General features: G+C 55.9%; 1 protein-coding gene across 1 annotated transcript in view; it reads right to left on the bottom strand.

The window, feature by feature from the left end:
• Positions 1-15,569, bottom strand: part of PMEPA1 (prostate transmembrane protein, androgen induced 1) — a 56,753-nt gene extending 41,184 nt beyond the window's left edge. The window contains exon 1 of the mRNA XM_027086902.1: positions 14,623-15,569. Within this exon, the coding sequence (XP_026942703.1) occupies positions 14,623-14,734 (112 nt within the window). The 5' untranslated portion in view covers positions 14,735-15,569. The remainder of the gene's footprint in view (positions 1-14,622) is intronic.
• Between the last annotated feature and the right edge of the window lie 6,697 nt (positions 15,570-22,266).

Below are 22,266 nucleotides of genomic sequence, written 5' to 3'. Positions count from 1 at the left end.
CCCCAACCCCCAGGACATACAGCTCCATCCCGAGGTCCGAGCCATCCGTCAGCCATCAGCCGTCAGGAACTCAGCCTGGGTGCTCTCTGCTTGAGTAACCGCCTCCCCCAGACATGATTCATACCTGTCTGGGGTCACCCACATCCTCATTCCCTGCAAAGGAATGCGGGCCAGGTGAGGCGGGCTGGCGGGCTGGCATCTGTGGCTGGCGGGGCCGTGCCAGGTGGCGGCAGAGGTGTAGCCTGCTGAGTTTCCAAAGCCTCTGCCACCACCCTGAGTCTCCCTGGCTAGGGCTGGACAGGTGCCCAGGCCCCAAGTGCCCATTTATGGGGCTCAGATTCAGGTTATAAAAGCTCTTCCCCACGAAGGCGCCTGGAATTCCACCCTTAGATAGTCATTCCTCTGGGTCCACATGCCCCTTTTACGGGGCTTTTCCCTGTTTGAATGGCAGCCCTGTGGTTCATCCACACAATTGAATGCCGCTCAGAAATAAAAAGGAATCACTACTGAGACACACAACACGGATGGATCTCAAAGTCAGGAGGCTGAGTGAAAGAAGCCAAACAAAAAGAAGGAACAGGGCTTCCCTGGTGGCGCAGTGGTTGAGAGTCCGCCTGCCGATGCAGGGGACACGGGTTCGTAACCCCGGTCCGGGAAGATCCCACATGCTGCGGAGCGGCTGGGCCCGTGAGCCATGGCCGCTGAGCCTGCGCGTCCGGAGCCTGTGCTCCGCAACGGGAGAGGCCACAACAGTGAGAGGCCCGCGTACCTCAAAAAATAAATAAATAAATAAAAAGTAAAAAAAAAGAGTGAACATACAGTGTGACTCCATTTATGCAAAGTTCTCCACTCAGAAAATTTAATCTCTGAGATTAAATTTCAATCTCTGAGATTCTGTGATTGAATCTGCAGTGACTGCCTCGGTGAGGGGCAGGGTGGGGCAGGTACAGCCTGGGAGGGGCAGGGGGCCGGTGCTGAGACGGAAGGTCCCTCGTCTCCATCTGGGCACTGGTAACATGCACAGACACGTGCCAAACCTCATCACAGTGCACCCTTACGTCTGTGCGCTTTCTGTCTATGAATTATACCTCAACAGACACGTCACAGCAGGGGAAGTGCAGGTTCCAAGAGGAAGTTTAACAACTGAAGGGAAGGGAAGGGACAGCCGGTGAGGTCTGACTGGGTCTTTGCAGCGCCTTCCTTCTCACAAGAGCCTCAGGGTTCAATGAAGCCCGTTGTACAGAGAACAAAATTAAGAAGGGAGGGGAAGGAAAGAAATGGTCGGGGGAGAGGTATGAGCAGGGCTCATCGGGGGCTTCCAGGATGAGAAAATCTTGTGTCTGGAACATTCCGCCTTCAACTGCAAGCCCACCAGTGCCCTGTTCCCGCCTCTGCGTGATTCTCCCTTCCACCCCCCGGGAAAGATACCCTTCGAGAAGAGACGTGCCGCCCCTGGTGAAGCAGAAGGCCACACGTTGGTAGCCAAGAACCCAGAAGGCAAAGGTAGGGGCAGCTCACGCTGAAGGGTGGGTTAAAGGCGTGTCCGGCAGCCACAGGCGGCAGAAGAGGAAGCCAGGACGGTGGGTGCCCAGCCTGATCCTGGTGAAACCGGGGGCCCCTACCATTCCCTGAACTAGACGGTAAGTTACAGGCCCCGGGCCCCCACTCCACCCACCAGACCCCAGGCCTTCCCCTGCACCGCAGCTGGCAGAGGCCTCAGGGGTCGCTCGGCTGCTGGAGCACCCGGCCTGGAAGGACAGGACAGGCGCTGGAAGATGAGGCCGACGCCAGGGCTCACGGGCCCCGCGGTCCTGCTGCCCAGCGCACAGTGACGCGTGCAAGTGTGAGCTCCGGCCTGGCTCACACGGAGTCCGGCCAGCCTGCTGTCCTTACGATGACGACATTATTAGTGGCAGCGCTCTGATTAGCCACAGAGAGGCTTCAGGTTGAAAACTAGCCCGGATTTCCTCCTTTCCCTCGACTGAATCTCAGTTTCTCCATCTGTAGGCACGGGGTGGGGGCCAGCCCAGCGGGGCTTAACCACAGCCGCACCCTGGAAATTAGCCGGGGAGCTTTAAGAAGCTCCACTCCTGCCTTGGGGTGTGCCTGAGGGTCAGGGTTGCAGACCCCCCAGGGCTTCCATGACCAGCAGGATGGAGAAAGGCTGTTGAGAAGGAGGCTGGAAAGGGACCTCAGTCCTAATGCTCTCTGGACCCTCTCCTCGCGCCCTCTCCCGAGGCACCCTTCTTGGGGAGCCCAGGCCCTGCCCAGCGCCCCACAGGTCACCATGACCCTTTTCTCCCGTCAGCTGCAACCCGACACGGGACAGATTCCTGCTCTCGCTGGCACGGAGCCCCGGGATCGTCGCCGGTGACCATTCCAAGAAGGGGAGCGTGTGCAGGAGGGATGAACAGGACGCAGGCCCAGCTGCAAAAGCCCGAGGGCAAAGGCGGAGAGGGCTGGAGTCGGCCACAGCCTTACACGGGCGACAGGCGGTTCTGAAGCTGGGGGGACGGCGGGCAAAGCACAGACTTTGGAGTCCCGCAGCCCAAGTTCAAATCCTGCTCTGCTCCTGGCTGGTGATCTCCGCCCCCTGGCACATGCCTTAGCTCCGCTTCCTCCTGTGCCAACGGGGTTGCCCCGAGGGCGTACACGGTGCTTGGTGAGTGTCTGTGACTGTTGGCAGGAATGGCTGGGGTTCGAAAAGCCACTATGGCAATCATCAAGGAAACAGACAGAGTTGCTGGACACTGGGGGCTCACTGCCTGAATACTGACTGCCCAGCTCCTCTCCTTTCTTCCTCTTCTTCCTGAAGCCCACCCCCACTCACTTGGGTCTATTCCAGGAGAGGGTTCAGAGCTCATTCTCACTAGACTGCAAAAGAACGCTGCAACATGCATCCCAGGTAAAAATGGAGGCTTCTGTGACATTTGAGTTGGTGACCCCGATTTTAAAGAAAGACAAATGAAGTAATATTGGGGAGCTGAGAGTAACATGGGTAGGGGGCTTACTCCAGATCTCACCATGAATGAGCCCAGAGGATTGGGAGAGACCCAGGCCTGACAGCTGAAGCCGGGGCCTGGGTCACATCAAAGTGGTGGTACAGCCTTAAGAACTCATAGTAGGGACTGTCCCCAACTCGTCAGGCAGCCCAAGGGCCTCCATGTGACATGACGAGCAGGTGGGGAGTCCCGGTGGCTGCATGCAGGAGCAGTCCCTTCCCTTCCAGGAGTTCTGCAGCCCTTGCCACTGTCCCATGCTGGGATCGATTAGCAATGTCTGTCACGGGCAGCAAGGGGAGTGATGCTCAAACGCCACGCACTCATCCCTGATCCACACTTTGAAAGTCACAAAGTGGTTCCATAAGTACCAGCTAAATTCTCCTCTAACTAAAGAGTTATAGGAGCTGGGGATCCACGGATACCCGAGCCAGGACCTTACTCAGCGATGCGGAGGACGGGATACAGTGGAGCAAGTCACACAGATGGAGAATCAACCAGACAAGGAGACTTCAGAAGAGAAATGGCCACAGGAAGAAATAGTCCTTAACTAAACATAAGCGACTTCTGGGTTATGCACTTGCAGGCAGGGCCCAGATTCACGTGGATGACTGGAAGTTGGACTCATAATTACACCTCTGCGCCACGTCGCAGGCGACTCTAATTACCCTCTAGATGGGAGGATGGTGACAATTTTATTTAGGGCGAAAAGTAACTAATAAAATTAGACAAAATTAGCAGTTCCACGTGTAAGTCCCCACACGCTACAGATTAATGCAGAGACTTGACAACTGCAAACACCTAATAACTGTCCTTGCTAGAGAAATGAGAGGGGGGACGGGAGTGGTCCCTGACCCTTAAGCCTGGATATCTGAACTATCCCGTGGTGAACCTAGTGGACAGACTTTTTAAAAAGGCAATGTTCTCTGCATTTGTGGCTTCTGGGTTGAAAGTCTGCTCTAGGTTTGCCTGGGGGTGTCCCTAGATGTCAGCCTGCTCAGAGATTGGGATCCACAAAACACAGGAGAGATACACCCGAGATAGGAGTGCATTTAGCTGTGGTCCATCAGGACGATCAACAGCAGCAAACGGAGGGGTGTTCAAAGGGCTGGCTGGTGTCATTTCATCGGCTACACTCACCGATGTAATTGACACCCTTTCCATCATCTCGATGCAGCCATCTTTTTCTCCCATACTGTAAACAGATTAGAAAAAATTGTTTCCCCTGTGGCTGTGACCCCCATCGGCTGCTCAACTCAGCCCCGTATGAATCATTCCCGGCTCACCGCGACTGGGTTCTGAAATGACTGGACGATAACGGGGCAGCACAGACACCAATAAATGAATCATGCCTTCCACGAGACCAAACCTTCGCTTTTACAGACACCAATTTACAGAGTAGAAAGAAAAGAACAAAGAAATTACTCAGGGTGTTTGCGCAAAGTTGATTCATAGGTTTACAGAATTATTACCGACTAAATTATTTTCAGGAAGGCGATTAGACCCGTGACCAGCTGCAGGACCTCAGCCTGAATTCTCAGACTTGGGAATTCGCAAACTGGGGCAGGGGCAGAAACCAAATTCCTGCAGGGCTCCCCAGGCTGAATGGACCCTCCCTGCCTCCTTCGCTTTCTACTTTCTTCTGGAGGGTTATTTGAGACCCTGATGAAGCCTTGCTGTGTAGCCACATGAACTGTGTAAAGGAAGTACGCATGTACGCACTTAGTTTTACTAAACGTCTTGGTGTTGACTTTTATTTTTTATTCCTGAAGTGGAGCAGCCGTAATAGACCACACAGATTCTCCCTTCTGTGATCGGGATTTTGAAATACATCATCTACAACCACCAGACTCTTCCACCGTCTCTCAACTGACGTCCACTGGAGGGACATCAGAGCAAAGCTACTCTACCTGCTATAAAGCTCAGGCAGATGGAGAAAGAGCGCTTGCTATGGCCACGTGCAAATTCTGAGCCTCCCCAGTGTAAATGTGGCCTCTGGGACGAATCACCCCACAGGGCTTGGGTTGACGCTGTTGGTCAGGCATTTGAACGTTATAGGGCAGCTTCAGCACAGTCTGAAAGCATCCCCGTCAGGAATGTCTGACCCTGGTGGGCAAAGTGACATAAGCGAGAACAAAACTGAGCTCACGCCTGGCTGACGCTCTCGGGCAGCCCCACTTACCAGCAGCTGCCCGGACCCTCTCAGGCAAAGCAAGGCAAGGGGAGCGACGGGGCCGTCTTGCGGAATCTACTTCAGATGAGCAGTCAGCAACCAGGTACCCAAGACCAGCGGGGCTGAAAAAACCTCTTTTGGGAAAGGGCAGTTTGCTTTGCCCAAGATGTGCAGGAAAACTGACTGAGCTGCTCGTTTCTATTGCTTCTGAGGACAGAGCCTGGGAACCCTGATTCTACCTCCCTGGGGGAGCCCAGGGCAAAGCACACCTGCAGGGGGTGTGGGGATGTGGTTCCCGCTGTGGCCTCCAGTCGGGGGACCTCCGAGAAGTCTCCTAGCCTTGGGTGGAATGCACACGTCTTAAAATATTCTGCATATCTTATATTATAAATACAAGTCTATATATGTATGTATTTTTATACCCAATGATATGCAGTTTTACATATTAAAGCACATATTTCTGTATTCTTAACCACTGACGCCCACACAGATCCACAGCTGGATCTGTCACTTCTGCCTGCAACTGCAAAGCCAGGGATAGAAACATCAGCTCCTGCAGACCTTAAGGACCTACAGAGACTCTCCTATCCCTGAAGCGTGACAGCGATGATAGAAGGTGACAGATCAAATGCCGGCAGTTACAGAACCTCAGTGCACGCTCCCAGCAGCCACGGGGGTGACGAAGGAACACCATAAATCCACTCTTTCACTCACTGCTTCCTTGTTTACTGAACATCTACTCTGTGCCAAGATCATGCAAAAGTTGTACGCATCCTAAGTAGAACCTGGCACAGCTGCCCCCAGCCCCATCACCACCAAAGTCCGTATTAGGGACAGAAGATATGGGACCGTTTCTCCAAACATCAAAGGCACGTTGGTGTCCTGAACTCATATGACTGTTCAGCGGTTTAAGGTGTATCTGTCCAGCCCCGGGGAGCCCAGCGCCAGTGCCGGGCATGGGGCACCAGGAGACGTTTCCAGAGGACAGTGTAACTTTAACAGCTGTGGCTCACGGAAGACAGAAGCGAACTTTACCCACAACGTTCAGATCCCAGAGCCCCTGGGAGTTTACACTTGTTACCAAATAATTAAAACTCTATTTTCTGCCAGGAGAACCACTTCCCAAACCCACCGACTACAGCAATAAATGACTATAGTTAAAATACATCTGAAGGTAAAGAAAATCAGACTCCACATTTCCCAATGCTTTCAACATCCTACAAGTGCATTGCAGAGGCACCGATTCTAAGCCAGGTGACCACCCCCTTCCTCCCCCCTCCCACTCCAGTGAAAAACAAATACATATCAGACTTTGCGGAACGTCCAGAAGATCCGATCACCACCTGGTTACCTCGGACGGTGAGTCACAGTAGCTGCCTAACTCCTTGCAACGTGTGGGTCTCACCGTCACATCCGAGCGGACGCCAGCTCCACCGGGGGTGACAAATGGACAGAGCAATCAAAAAACCCTCCGAGTCTGAAACAGCTGCGTGCGGAAAAGAATCGTCCTAGAAATCCCCCTTTTGGGGGCGAGGGGCAGGCCCGGCGATGCACCTGTGTCATTTCTAAGCTCTTAGTGGCACTAAAGTGACGCTGAGAGACCCCTTTCTGCGTGGGTTTCAGTACCTGCCCCCGAGGCAGAGGTGGGGAGGGGGCTGAGGCACGGCTTCCTGCCCCAGACAGTGGAAACGTCACTGGAGCATTCAAAATGTTTTGTGCCCGCGGTGCTTTTCATTGCTGGGCAGTTGTCTCGACAAGCTATGAAGCAGGTGTTAATCTCCCCTCTGTTTCGCAGAGGGGCAAGCGGGGAAGCTTAGGAGGGATCCCCAAAAGGATGGTTTTCCAAGTCTATATCCTGACCACCTCCTGTCCTGCCTGGAATCTTCTAGGAGCCTGCCGGCCCGCCCTGCCCCCTTCCTTCCCCCCTCATACACAAGGTACCAACCAGGCTCGGGGATATAACGAACTAAATGGACCCCAACCTCTCAGCGACCAGAGGGAAGAGAGATGACACAACTCATTACACAATATTCGATACCACATGATAGGTCTGGAAAGAGACCCACAGGGTGCTCTGGGAGCCCAAACACAGTGACCAGTCTGGGAGCCCGGGGGGCCTCCCCGAAAGACGCTTTGAGGTTGCCCCTGTTTCGGTTTCCTCTCAGCCCTCCTCCCCGAAATGAACTCATTTTCTTGTCCCTGTCCTTACTAGAACGGCAGCCCTTGGAGGGTACGTTTATCTGTGTAGTTGTCCCCTGATGTTCTGCGGTGCCCAGAGCAGTACTTGGAACAGCGCCCGCGGTGCAGGATGAAGCGCTGAATTACTCAGCACCTACGGGATGCTCTGCCCCACGTAGGTCCCCCGTAAAGTCTAGATCTTCATCATCTCACCCTGGCCAGAAGGCTGGCAGTGCTCAGACCCCGGACGGCCTGGAAATCCTAGGAAAGCTAAGCTATGGTCCCTCCAGGAACAGCCCTGGGCCACTTAGCAAGCCCCTGCCACAGGATTGGATGGTGGTGGTCTCGGGGTGCAGGAAGGAGCAGGAGACAGAGACAGCCTGATGCGGGACACATGTTTGGGGGAGACCTTTCCAATGAAAGTCAGTCAGCATGCTGTCCGACTGCATGCTCTGAGATTTGTTTTTCCCTCATGAATGGGAGTCGGTGTGGTGTCATGGGGAAGAGACCACGGGAGCATGGGCTGTGGGGTCAGGGAGCTGAGGTTTGAATCCCAACAGAGCATCAGTTCCTGGCTGTGTGACCCGGAGCAAGTGTCTTACCCTCTCTGATCCCGTTTTTGCATCTGCAAATTGGTGATAGCAACAGCTCTCTCACAGAGTTGTTTTGAAGATTGAGAAAAATGCGTCACTAGTACCTGGCACATAATAAGCTCTTCATATCCAACTAGGAAAGCGAGTGGAAACAAAAACCCATCAGTCACCCTGGAAACAGGAGACAGAAGCTGTTCTGTGGCTCCTGGAAAGCCTGGGGATGCCCCCAAACCTTTCTCAACCCATCCCAGGGTGCTGAAGCCCCTGCTCCTCTCGGCAAGCCATTCTGGGACCTTTCCCGGCTTGGTGACAGACACCTCTACCGGTGCCTGACGAGGCCCTGGCAAGACCCTGCCATGTCAGGGCTTGGTTTTGTGGTGTCACCCAAAGGAAAGTGAAGTCGACGTGACTTCATGGAGGGCACAGCCCACCTGGGGAGGTGGAAGGGCAGGAGCGAAGACGCGGGTGCTCAGAGGTGGAGCAGTGAAACCCACCGGGGAAGAAAAGATCATGGTCTCTTTCTGATGGCTCGTCCTCCACCCCTGCACCCTCACTTGTTCAAAATGGAAATGAATTTTCAAAGTGAGAGCCTCAAACCATTTGGAGTTTCTGGGCTGTGTGCTCCCAACTGTCTTAGGAATGGACCCTGTGGGGTATCTGGAGTCAGGGTGGTGCTTCTTCATGGCTACATACCCTCCACCCCCAGAGCCCAGTCTCTGCCCCCAAAGCAGGCTCTGGATTCCAGTGACCCAGCGGGGGACCCTAAGAGATGTCTGGGCCTTCCTGGGCCAAGGCTGGACCTGCTGGAGGTTTGCCAGCCAGGGACAAGGAAACTCACACAAATATTCAATTACCTCCACTTTCAAGGTCATGGTACCCACATGGGCCTGTTCGTTCCAACATCCCCAACCAGTGCCGGCAGCCCAGCCCCAGGGTGGAGGAACCCTCTTCTGAAGTCCTTCTCAAAAGGCAAAGTGCCAGAGTGTGATCGCTAGGGGACAGGACAAGTGGGTCATCGGGTCTAGTTCACCGCACTGTCACCACCGACTCCCATGAACGCAGAGCCGTGCACACGCCAGGCCACACTTCCCGAGAATCATCTTTGAATCCTCCCAACACCCCAGCACACCGGAGCTGCTGTCACCTAGACCTACAGATGGGCCAAGTGACAGTGAAAGGTGACACAGCCAGCAAGTCTGGGAGTGGGGCAGAGCTTCCATCCCTCTGGCCCTGGGTCACACTCTTAACCCACTTCAGCCCTCGGGAGAGAGAGGACCTGCGAGCAGGTGAGAAAAGAAGGAACTGTCAGTCCTTAGAATCCAGGAGTTTTACAACAAAACCTAGCTGTCCAGGTCCCTGAAACTGAGAGATCTGGCCTCACAGGGCCCACGTGAGTGACAACGGTGAGCCCAGTGGCAGTGGTCCCTTTAGGCAGGACGTCCGTCCGCCATTCTCTGCAGCTCCCCGCTCCGAAACAGAGGATACTGAGTTTGCCACCCTGAACCGTGCTCTGCTGGCCTCTGGAAGGCCCGGAGCAGTGGGGTGCATCCCCTCTGCTCCTCAGGCACACCAAGAGGAGGGGGCACGTGGCACCCAGCCCCACCCCTAGCCAAGCGTCTTCACACGCACACGTGCAGGCATGCATGCGACACCTTTTAAAAAGCACAGAATGTGTCCTCGGCCTTGATCTCCTCCTCAGCACGTGTGCCATACAGGAGCCCAAGGCTGGCAGGAGCACAGTCTCCGAGACTCGGTGCGCCAGAGCTCTTTCTCTTCGCGTGGGACCCCAGGTGCCAAGCTGCCTGCCAACTTCTCTCCGGGTGATGACACCTGGAGACAAGGCCACACGGGCCCTCTGGCTTGGGCGCCCCCCCACCGCCCCGTGTCCTCCTCTCCAACACTTCCTTATGTTTTAACAATTGACCAAACCATGGACGTTTAAAAACTCTGAGACGAGGTGGGGCTGGTACGTGGAGGTGGTACCTGGGCACACCTGAGCTGGCCGCTCTGGGGTTACTGGGGCTCAAGTGCATCTCACCTTGTCCCGAAGTTAAGCAGCTCCCGCCATCCCGCCCCGCCAGCCTCCTCTCCCAGGCAGCCTCACACACAGCTCCATCTCCCTTCCTCTCTTTCAAAGGGAGAGTGCGTACATTTGCACAACTTATAGGGGAGAAAGTACGTGTATGTGCACTTTTTTCCTTTGTGTCTGTCTCACACGCCCAGAAGAAGCTGTAACCATTCCCAACCTCGAGAGAAGCTGGCCGGAAAGGTAGAAAGGGGTAGCAGCTGAGTGTGTGAGCCCATACGTGTGCGTGTGTGTTGGCACGGGTGTGTGTGCACACGCGTGCGTGCACAAAAGCCATTAGTTATTCTGTGGCTTGACAAACACTAAGCTCACCCCTGCCCGCAGGACGTGCTGGGCGGGGTAGCTGGCTTAACCCAGACTTCCTGGGAAGCTGTGGCCAACGGCCTGACCTGAGATCCAGTCAAAACTCAGCCTCCTATGGCGCCTCAACCTAAAACCCGGACAGTCAGAAAACATATGGGTTAAAAGTCCCAGGTGAGAGGGTCCACAGGGGTAAAAGCTGGTGCCGGCTGGACGTCCACAGTTTAACCGGAAACCCGAAATATCAGCTTTCAAGGGTGCCCGAGTCTTTCCTCCTAATAAATGCAAATCCAAGGCGAAAACCGGAAATCTCATCAAGAAGGAGCCCCAATCCTCCCTGCGTGGCACACGAGAGGCGCTCAATAAAGGCTACGTGGATGAGTGGCAGGTGTCACCTTGGGCGTTTACAGGGGCTGATTTTGGAAAGGAACTGAGGATCGTCTTCTCTCCACTGAGATCTGCCCTCCCGCCCCCTCCAGCCCCCTTGGAAAAACCAGTAAGTGATTAAACCAGTGGTTCTCAACCAGGGACAATGCGCCCCTCAGAGGGCATCTGGCAAAGGCTGGAGACATTTTTGGTTGTTGCCACTTGCTGGGGGGAGTACAACCCTATTCCTGACACCTAGAGGGTGGAGGCGGGGACGCTGCTGAACAGCCAGCACACAAGACAACCTTCCCTCCCAACAGGGACTTATCTGGCCCGGGCGTCCTAGTGCCAAGGGTGACATACCCTGGATTCCAGCGTTACACATGCACAGCCCATGTGCCACACAAGCCACCAGAAAGTGGGGTTCCTGTGAGTTTCGGAGTCTCTAGTGCGTGGGGATATCTGTTTGGAATCGGAGGAGAGGTCGGGGAAGAGGAATCCGAGGCTCAATGGCTCCGGTTGTGGTAAAAAACCAAGCCACCACCATAGACACTGTCTGCAGAGGTGCAGGGCGCAGCCAGGGCAGGGGCACCTCCCAGGACCCTCCAGAAATGCTGCCACGAGAGCCAACAGCTGTCTGGCCCTACAACTCGCTCTGTCCAGAAGGCACAGTTAGCATCTGTCTGCCCCCAACGGCCTCAGGCAGAAGCTGGAGGAGAAAGACAGGGGGTAATTGCTAAGAGATGCAGCAGAACTGCAAAGAGGTCAAAGAATGCCAAGAAAAATGCAAATGCGTGTGCCAAGAGGAATCCTTTCCTCAAAAGTTGCCACATCGAACTCCCTGGCTGTCATCTCCGGTGGGCTGTCACTTGAGCTGGTTGTTTTCCATTCCAAGAACCCTGGCTCTTTTCCGAAATGGTGTATTTTTCCGTGGGGTGAGTTCTGAGAACAGCAAAGTCCCATCGGACAGCAGCCCACAGCCCTCGACCCTCAGGAAAGATGGGGGCCCCTGGAGAGTCTTGGCAGTGTCTTGTCAAAGCGAAGACCATCCCAGGTATCTGGCTCCCTCAGGGCCGACCCAGTTCCCGTTCTTCCAGGTGCAAAGGAGATGTTGCTGATTTCCTCCAGCCCCCAAGTTCAAGGTGGACCTACTCTGGGGCCCCTGTTCCATTTTCAAGATGGTGTGTGCGTTCCATGAGAAATAACCCTGGGTCTGAGTCTAGCATTGCTTGGGGACCTGGGACAAAGCTTTCCACCGCCACTTCCCCTCATCTATAAATCGAGGGTATGAACCCCGAGTTTGCCCGGGGTCCGCCCGGGTCTGATATTTGGGGCCGCTGAAGACCCACACCAAGGACCCAGCGCCATTCGAGGGGCAGGAAGCCATTTCCCGCACTGGTGCCTCCAGCCAGACTTTGGAGAGCAGAGGTCTCGTCTTGAAAGACGGTAGAGTTTTTTATTTCAACCATCATGGTCTCGTTTTTCAGATGAGGAAACTGAGGCCCAGGGGGCTTAACGGACCTACCAAGGGCAACCTCTTCTCTTCTAAAAGAGGAGCCACCCGGGCACTGCCCTGCAGACCAACTCCAAATCCAACTTTAACGTTCCAGTTGAACCCCCAGCTCAGATCATGAGAAATGCACAGCGACCACTGCCCGTTTCTTTTCTCCCTTCAATTTTCCCTTCCCTCCTTCCTTCCTTATTTTTGTACAAAGAAACTCCAGGCCTTTAAAGCAGTCCTCATCAGACCGTTTCCGGGAAATCTGATTAGCACTCGCAACAAACTGTTATATTATACCTGCGCTCTAAAGACCGCTTCCCTCCCTGCCCTGGGCTTTCTTCCAGGAAGTAGAGGGCCGTGTGTAAAAAATACACTGAGCATGATGACTAATGGGCCACCTCAGGGCCAGCTGGAGCGGGCCAGGGTTCCAAGCACTAATAACCTCAAGGGTCCCATTCAAATGCTGAAGCACAGCGGTCAAAACAGGCATCGGACTTAACGGCCTCTCGGTGTCGCGGCCAAAATATTGTCAGGGCTGATTAGCCCAAGAAGGCACAGAAATAAAAATGAATTTTTTAAAAAGTCCTGAACACAAAGAAAGAAGAGCAGAATGTCCGGCCATGCTCAGCCCTCATAATGGATAAGTTCAACCTGACAGTGTGGACCGGGGTGCGGGGAGTTCCCTAAGGCACTTTTACGGGAGGGGGAAAACGAGGCACGAAGAGTACTTGAGCACCAATCCACTTAGCACCAGAGAGACTCTCCAAACATGTGCGAACATATTTTAATAATATCCTCCTGCATTTCATTAGCCTCCCGAGTTCACAAAGGGCCTTTGGGAAGCAGTCTGGTTTAATGCAACTCAATTCCGCAAACGCTGGCTCTGGGCAGGTTCTCCTGGCATCTCGCTGGCCTGGCAAGAGGCAGCTGCGGGGGGGCGGGGGGGGAGGGGTGGTGGTGGTGATGGTGGTGGTGGTGGTGAGGGAGAGCAAGGCTTTCAATTCCAGGACTGGAGGGAGTGGGGACCGGCAGATGGAAGGACCCACCACCAACGCCAGCCAGCCTGCCCCAGCAGGGCCGGTCATGGGTTATTTTTACCCCTTGCGCCTCACTGTACAGGCTCAGGGGTCGAAAACTGTGGCAGCCGCCTGCGGAAACTGGCTTATGAGTCACCCAGTGACTGCCCTCGCTCGGTGGCGGCTGCCTCTGGACTCCTGGTCCCAGATGGAAGAAGGCTGGCCCCAGCAGGGAAGGGCTGTGTGCCACCCTCGCCTGGGGAGATTAGGGGAGACCAAGGGGACACTGAAGCTCAGAGACAAGAGGTCTCCAAAGGGTAGGTTAGAAGGCAGTCCCCTGGGGGTGCCAGTCAAATGCCCATCCACCCCAGTGTTCACCTGGGTGGGCTATGTGTGACGGACGTCCAGGCTTATTTGTCTCAACTTCTCCGAGCACAGGGCGAGTCAGCGCCAAGCTTCCAACACTCCCCTCCCCACCCTTGGTCCACCTCCCCCTTTCAGAGCAAGGCAGTCCCAAATACAGACAGCCCCAAACTTTGACTCATTTGTAACCACCGTCCCAGCCAGACTGAGCCAAGCTGTCCAGACAGAAGCTATTTATAGGTGCGTCGGGGACACAGACAATCACACAATGACACACACTCAGGATCCACGTTCGCCAGACCCGCCAGCGCTGAGCCCTGGATTCAGACACCTGGACGCAAATGGTCCCCAGACCCCCAGAGAGATGCACACACTCAAGAGAGGCACCCAGACCCGGACACAGAGAGACCCTGAGACCCACTCGGGCACACACACTCCTGGGGCAGCCCGCGAGCCAGACACACAGACACGACAGAGAGAGGGACGCCGAGACCTAGACCGAGACACCCAGACACGCACACTCCACAGACGTACGGAAACCCACTCACACAGACCGAGACCCACAGAGCCACGCACGCTCCAGACACACACCCGGAGCCCCAGGCACCGCGCAGGCCAGACAGTGTCTCACACGCCTGACACCCCCCTGCCCCCAATCCAAAGTTGATAAAGAGCCGGCCTAATTGCTCCATCGCGACTGCCCTTTAGGGAAATAAAATGGAAACTTCACGGATCCACCCGCCCCAGCCCTCCCGCGCCGGGCGCCCCGCCGCCCTCTGCGCAGCTCGGCCCCGGGTCCGAGTCCTGGCGGGCGGGGCGCGGGCAGCGGGGGCCGTGCCAGGCTCGCAGCGCCGCGGGACAAAGCCGGGACGGCCGCCAGCTGCCGCGAGCCGGGAGGGCGCGCCCCGGGCGCGGCGGGCGCAGCCGGGGCGCGGGGCGCACGGCCCGAGGGGGCGCGCACGGCCCAGGCCCCCGCCCGCATTTGCGCCTCGACTCGGGGTCCGAGCCTGACGGGGCCTCCGGGGAGGGGGGCGCGGGGTCACTCACTGATCTCCATGCTCTGGAACAAAGAGCGTTTGCAGTTGCACGTGCAGGAGACATTGGGCTGCCCGGCGGCGGCGGCGGCGGCGGTGCTGTTGACCCCCATCAAGCGGTGCATGGACGGCGCGGCGGCGCGGCGCGGGGCGCAGAGGGCTCGGGGGCGGCCGGGGGGGGCTCCGGCCGGCGCCCGGCGCTCGGGCCCCGCATGCAGGAGGCGCGCGTTGGGGAAGGCGCGCCCCGGCTCGCCGGGCTCGGGGCGCCGCCAAGTTCCCGGGGCGCCGCGGGACTCAGTGCTCGGGGCCGCGCTCCCCTGCGCCCCCCGGCTGCCCCTCCGCAGCCCCGGGGGCGTCGGCAGTGCCCGCGGGTGGCGTCCGGGAAATGGGCTGGCAGCCGGGGCGCGCGCTGCCGCCGGGGCTGAGCCTCCGCTGCTGGCTTCCCCCAGCCGAGCGCCTCCGCCGCCGCCGCCGCCGCCTCCTCCTCATTCAAGTCCAAGGAGATCGGGTTTCGCTCCGAGACCGCGGTCGGAGGCAGGCAGACGGTCTGACGTCAGCGCTAGACGGGGCTGCCGGTTCCCACCGCGCGGGGGCCGGGGAGGGGGCGCGCGCTGCGCCAATCCCCGCCGAGGTTCCCCCGCACCCCTTCCCCGGGCCGCGGGGCGGGGTGACGGGGAAGGGGGCGGGCTCTTAAAGGGCCAGAGCAAGGCGGCCCGCGTAGACCCAGGACCCGCGCGGCGGAGGAAGGGCGCAGCGTCCCCTCCCCTACGGGGGTCCGTTAGGAAGCTCTGCCTGGCACAGACCAGGCCCGGGGCAGCGGGATTGTGTCCCAGCCATCGCGGGTGCGTTCCTCCCAACCCGGTCCCCGGGGTCCTTGACCGAGGCTCTCGGGGGGAAGCTTGTCCCCCACCCCCCCAGAGAAGCACGATGCCCCTGGGACTCGGGGCAGGGGAAATTAAGGGAAGGGGGGAGCCCTTCAGGTTACCCATTACCTGATTTCGCAGTAAGCTCCCCGACTCCAGATCTGCAGCCCCAGGAGGCCCCAAGCCCACTGCGCCCCCCGCGCACTTTAACCCGACCGAAAGGAGGTAGACTGGGGAAAACTGGAACTCGCGTAGGCACGCCCCGGACAGCTCCGAGAAACGCCCGGGAGCCCTTGTCATGTAAATACGTGTCCGGGACTCGTAACTTCCCAGCCGGCGGGGCCCGGAGCAAATCCACACCCAACGTCTGCTGCCCGAGGGGCCACCAGCTTGGGGCGGGGGGGGGGTGGGGGGCGAGGAAGGGGCACAGCTCGGGAGTTCTAAAGACGGGGGAGGAAGTGCGGGGGTGTACTTTTATTTCAAGTTTTAATTACAGAAGTGCTGCAAGAACACATTCTCCTGGAATTAAAAAGATATTAAAATATTACGTAAGAGGCCCCCCTCCCTGGCCCATCTCCACATCCTCTCAGCAATTCGGTGTGTCCTCTCCTAGACCCTGCCCGAAATCTCCATTTATTTAACAAGTACTTATTTATCGTGCGCCAGAAACTTATCAACATGAACGCAATCTGACGCCTACTCTGAGGGGCAGAATATTATTATCCCCATTTTACAGACACGGAAAATGGCCAGGGGGTCACTTGCTTAGGGTCACACAATGGAGGAGTCTAAGCTGAACCCAGGTCAGCTCCCCACCCTGGCCCCCGCCCAAATATTTTTAGTTCTTTAAATACCCACAGATCCCTGTAATGCCTGGAGTTTTCCTAATGAGCAGAGAATACTTTTGCATTTGGGAGGGGTAGGTGTTAAAAGTTACTGGCATTTCCTTTTAATAGACTGGAACCAGAGCTGTATCTTGTAGAACTCACTGAATGGCAGCCCCAAAAGTGGTGAGGTCTCTTCCCCAAGGGGGCACAGTGATGCCTCTTGCTTTCTTAGGAGGGCAGGCCCAGAAACTTTTTCTAGAGGGTTCAAGCTCAGGAGTGATTGACTGGTGAGGGAGCCAAGCCCAGGGGCCAGGAAGGGGGGCAGCGCTCAGGGCCTACGGTGGAGGGCGCCCCTGCCATGGGCTGGACAGTCTCAGCCCCTACCTTAAGGAGGGGTCGATCTCGCCAGCAGGTCCAAGGAAGGAACAGGGGAGGTCTGGCTGCAATTTGACTTCAGCAGTTTGGAGAAAAAGCTGGAGAGTCAGGAACACGCCTTGGGGAGTCCCTGAAATTGTTATCAGGGCCTGGGGATGACCTTGAATCCCACTCATTCCCCAAAGGAGACCACCAACCTTGCCCCTCATTTCAGCCATTCCTTCATTCATTCAATCAACAGACTTTCACTGAGCTCTAGCTAGCCCTGAGTGCCAGGAATTCAGTGAGGCCAGGGGCAGCCCCTGCGCTCCTGAATTCTCTTGCAGCCGATCTGGCCTGTCTGGCAGCAGGAATCACACACCGTTGACTGTCTTGGAAATGAGGCAACATTTTACACAATTCAGGTTAAACTGCCACCAGGCAAAAATAACCAGTTAATTCAGTGGATTAAAAACAAACCCACTACACTGACCTCTGGTTCATCTGTCTGGAGCAACGGCACTGGTCACATTTAATGAGCACCTATAATGTGACCCCACTGTTTTGATGGTGACACCTGGGACTAGTTAGTGGTCTCCGTCCTGGCTCCAAAGCTAGTTCTGCCTGGAGGCCTAATGCAGGGTCTCAGTATGGTGGTGGCAACAGCACCTCCAAGGACGAGTGGGACACAATCATGTGACCTTGCTGAGTATCTTCACTTCTCTGACCTCAGTTTCGTCCTCTTCAAAGTGGGGATGCTAAAGGTGCCTTTGCCTGGGGTGATTGTGAGGGGGTGAGGGGGGCAGTGCCTTGGAAGGGCATAAGAAGAGGGCTGAGTATATATTAGCAGTTATGCTATTTAATCCTCATGGAACCCCGGCCGGGGAGGCTCTGGCCTTATGTTGTTTTCACTTTTGCAGACGAGGATATTGACAGTTGGAAAGCCTTCCCACAATGACAGGGCCCCTGGCTGAGTGGGTAGCAGGAAAGGACAAAGATGCTTTGGAAGAAGCATACACTTGACTACCCACACTCATGGGAGGCTTCACGTGTGCCTAGGGCTGCCAGATGAATGTGAATGTCAGATAAACCATGAACAATTTTTAGCATAAGTGTATCTTGTGCAGTATTTGAGACATACTTATCCTGGAAATTTATGTGTTGCTTACCTGAAATTTAATTTTAACTTGATGTCTTGTGTTTTTATTTGCTAAATCTGGCAACCCTCTGTGTGCCAGGCATGACCCTATGTGGTGCCGGGAGCGCAGTGATCGGGGCACAGAGCGCGCTGTCAGGCTGGGCACGGGAAGAGGTGATGTGGACTGAGATGGGAGAGCTCACTCTGTTGGCAGTGCGGGTACTGGGAGGTGGCCCACCTCTGCTGGGCCAGCCTGAGTCCGTGGGAAGGAGACCGAAAGTCAGGGAAAGACATTTCCTTCCTTCGCTCAGTAAATGTTGTGCCTCTATTCAGTGCCAGGCTCTGTGCTGGGTACTAGACACAGGGCAGCCACCAAAACAAACTCCCTACCCTCCTGTGACATCGTGGGAGTCAGGAGAGACGAGAGACAGGCCCGAAAACCCGTAGCTAAACTCGGTTACTTCAGACACGGTAATGATGGGCTAGAGGTTGGGCTGCCGATCGGGGCAGCCCACTCCGAGGAGGTGGTGTTTCATTCAACTCATGTTTACCGAGCACCTTCCTAGGGCCCTCCTGGGGCTCGGATTCTTGCGGGTGAGACAGACAGCAGATGCGTAAACATGTAAGTCCAAGTGATGGTTTCAGAGGGACAAGAGTTGGAAAGAAACAAAGGGACCCGGCCTGGATGCAGCTGGAGCCCAAGGGGTCAGGTGGCCCCTCTGGGGAGGTGGGACAGCAGGGAGGGAGCCCCAGGCTGGGGGCGGCACATGGCCAGGCCAGAGCCCTTGGTGGAAGAGGAACTAAAGGAAATCTGGGACTTGGAATGCATTTCCCAACCCGGTTACAGGTCGTGGGATTGTGAAATGGGTGTGTGTCCCCAGACGACCGTTGGCACACGCCTTTCTGGGCCTCCAGACAGCACATGCGGCTGTCTGCCCCTAGCAGGGGTTGGATCTCCCACAGGGGGATCTTTAGATAGAAACGTTAAGGTCCAGCCCCGTAAGGAGGCCTTGCGCCTGCCAGTACCTGCCGTCTGGGCTGCACTGTTGGCCGGCTTCACAGGTGTGCAGCCCAGGCAGATGCCAAGGCCCCAGGCTCCGAAGGGCCCCTTGCTTGGTTTGAGGTTCTATTGTCACCACCTTGAAGTTCTTCATAATTAATAGTTTTTGAACAATGGGCACTGCGAGTCCTGCAGACGGTCCCACTCAGGTGCCAGGCCCTCGTCGGCGGCCCTGCAGGGACCAGGGAAACAAGCGTGCGTTTGGGTCGTGGTCGAGGGTGGCCGGCCGTGTCCTGACTGTGCTCGCTGGGGCCTGCTTTGACAGCGGCCAGTGGGGACAAAGCAGACCCCGGCCTGTGAGGTCCAGCCCTGCCCCCTCACCTCATGCCATCCCCAGGCCTGCGGGACAGAGCTGCCTTTTCAGAAACAGTCTCTGGTGGCCTGAAGTGGTTTAACCACGTCTTCTCCCACCTCACCACTTTTGGAAACCCCTTCCGCTGAGTCACTTTTTCCCTCAGCTCCTCCAGCCCCCAGTGCTACTGGTGCTTTCATGGGCCTATCGATCTTCCCAAGTTAGCATCTTTGGACTTTGTGTTTTTATTATTATTTTTGTCTTGTTTTGCTTTTAAGCACCAGTAAGAGCTAATGTTTATCGGACACTGCCTGTGTGCCAGGCCCTGTTCTAGCCTCTTCGTATTTGTACATTTCATCATTCACCAACTGTGCATCGGGATCCTGTAGGGAGCCAGGGCTCAGCTCACTGGATCCCCACGTCAGCCCTGTGAAGTACAAGCTAACAGCATTTCCATTGGACGGATGGGGCCGCTGAGGGTCTGGAACCCATGAACGATGTGGAGCAGGCTGTGAATGCAGAGCCCCAGAGCCCGTGGGCTGACCTCAGCAAACGGTGTTTCTGCTCCCCTGCACCATCCTCACTGTCTCTGCCTGGGTCCGCCTTGTCTTTCCCGCTGGTCCTGCGCTCCACAGCGGCTTCCCCAGCGCCACCATCTGCCCCACTGCTTGGTGATTTCTGTCTGTAAAACCTCGCCTTCGAAGACCAAGAGCAGCTGACCTCTGCAGGGGCACCTCCGGGCGCCCCGTAGATGACCCCGGCAGGCTGCCTCACCTCGTGGAAGCCACATCTCCTCTACTCCTCAGCGGGGCAGGAACAGGATTTCATGGGGTGGGGTGGGGAGAGCATTTCAAGGCCTCAACACAGTGACCAGCAGCATCAGACACGTGTCTGCGTGTTCACCGTCTGTCTCCACTTGAGTGGTAACCCCACGGGGGCAGGACAGTCTGGCTTGTCCCCCATGCATCCCTGGCCAGTGCACTGAGCAGGGCCTGGCATGCAGCGGGCACTTGGCAAACCTCCGTGGAGTAAATGAGTGGCACTCGCACACGTACACAGATAAGCCACACTTGGGGGCACCTTCCTGCCTGGCTGACAGTCCTGTCTTCCTGGCTGGCTCACTCGCTCACTTCCGGTCTCCATGTGCTCTCCTAATGACCAGCTTCTAAGTGTCCAGAAGCCAGAGACCTGGGCAGTGCCTACCAAGAACAAGTGCTTGCCTCGTACCAGAACCAGATCCAGAAGTCGTAACCATAAAGATGCGAGGAGTGTGTGTGTGTGTGTGTGTGTGTGTGTGCATATATGTGTTGCACGTGTGTGGGCTGTATCCTGAGACACACTCGTGCTGTGGGGAGGGGTGTGTGTGTGTGTTGTGTGTTTTGCTGGTTGTGTTGTGCGTGTTTAGGTGCTGATGCAGGAGCTTAGCTCCTGGACAGATGTCACATGGTTGAGCTCTCCAGCGACCAGCAAAGGAGCCCTGCTAAACTGGTCACAGATGCCACCGGGGAGTCACCTCCTTCTCTCCTGTGTAGTTTCTCATTTCCATCAGGGAACTGGTTTCTACAGAGAAGACAGGGCTTTGAGACCAAGGCAGGGAGATGAGGGGTGGACCGAAGGAAAGGACAGAGGGAAACATTTCAGCTAAATCCTGTCTTCTGACAGATGGGTAAACTGAGGCCCAGGCGGGGACATGACTTGGCCAAGGTCAAGCTGCTGGAGAAGGGCCAAGCTGAGCCAGCACCCTGCTCCTGACTCCCGGCGCAGGCCCTGCGGGGTCTTTGGTTACCTTATGTAGCTTAGGATACAGACTTTCCTGCCACAGGCTGAGCCTGAGAGGGGTTTGGAAGATTCCAGATGTTCAGCTCATGTCTAAAACACGTCCAGAAAGAACTGTTTGTCATTGAAGCTGATTTCATGGACCAGAAATACTGGGGCAGAGATGTTCTGTGTCTCTGTTCTCATGAACGATACATTTTACTGTTGTCAGAAGTGAGTAATAATGTAAACCTGTGATACTTGGTGGCATGAAAGGCACTTGTGCCAGGCTGGGCAGTGGCACTCTGCTGCTGGGATTAGGGGGGCTGGTGAAGAAGGAGGTGGGTATGAGGGTACAGGCCAGGCTAGTCGCAGAGGGTGCAGGGAGGGCTGCGTCCGCCTGGCTGGGCTGGGCCAGCGACGGGCACCATACCTGGCACACAGAGACTGTTCCACACTGCAGCCGTGGCAAGCCAGGCTCTGCCTTTGTAGAGTTTACTCTCTGGGGGCTCAATCATTCAGTGATTCATTTCCCAAACGCTGAATTCTGCATGCCAAAACCTGGGGTCACGCAAGTATAGGCCACCACTTCTAACTGCATGGCCTTGATTGGGAAAGTTACTTAATGACTCCAGGCCTCAGTTTCATCATCTTTAAAATGGAGATCATCAAGGAACTTAGAGTGCTATTGGGAGGATTAAATAAGAAAACTCCTGTAAGGCAGGTAGCATAGGGCCTGGCTAGGAAGAAGCTCTTGAAAAAATTTCATTATTGCTATTACTGCATGCTCCGTGCTGCAGGAGCTCGCTGTTCCATACAAAACACAAATGAACCCTAGAAATCCCCTCCTTCCCTTTGGAGAAGTTAGCCCAAATTGTAATTTTCAAATAAATTTGTGAGTTGCTTCGTTCAGTGTCTCTTGCTGGACTGTGCCCTGCGTGTCCCGTGTTTGGTCCCAGGAACAGATGCTCAGATGTCCCCAGGGCCTCCAGAATGCCAGACAGGAACTGTTGGAGTCCAGAGGAATGGGGCATCATGGTACCCCAACAGTCCCCCTCCCCCCAGGGGTGTGGCACCCAGCATATGCTCTATGCCTTCTGCCTGCATTCCCTGTGCCAGAGCTGGAGGTACAACCTCTTCTCTGCACAGAGAGCCCTGGGCTCAGATAAGGGGTTTGGGAACACAGAGCTGGCTTCAGAGGTGATGAAACTGGCGCAGCATTTTTGAAAGAGCCGTGGGCTACACATGTCTCGTTCTTTGCTGTATCCACAGCTCCTAGCAGCGACTGGCAGGTATAATTCCTCAGTATGTACCTGCTGAATGAATGAATGCAAGACAATTTTGCAATGTGCCTTAAAGGACGAGTGT

Source organism: Aethalodelphis obliquidens, unplaced genomic scaffold (assembly GCF_003676395.1).
Source record: "Aethalodelphis obliquidens isolate GAN/ISIS:26980383/991018 unplaced genomic scaffold, ASM367639v1 scaffold57, whole genome shotgun sequence".
NCBI lineage: Eukaryota > Metazoa > Chordata > Mammalia > Artiodactyla > Delphinidae > Aethalodelphis > Aethalodelphis obliquidens.
This window is presented reverse-complemented; position numbering and strand designations above follow the sequence as displayed.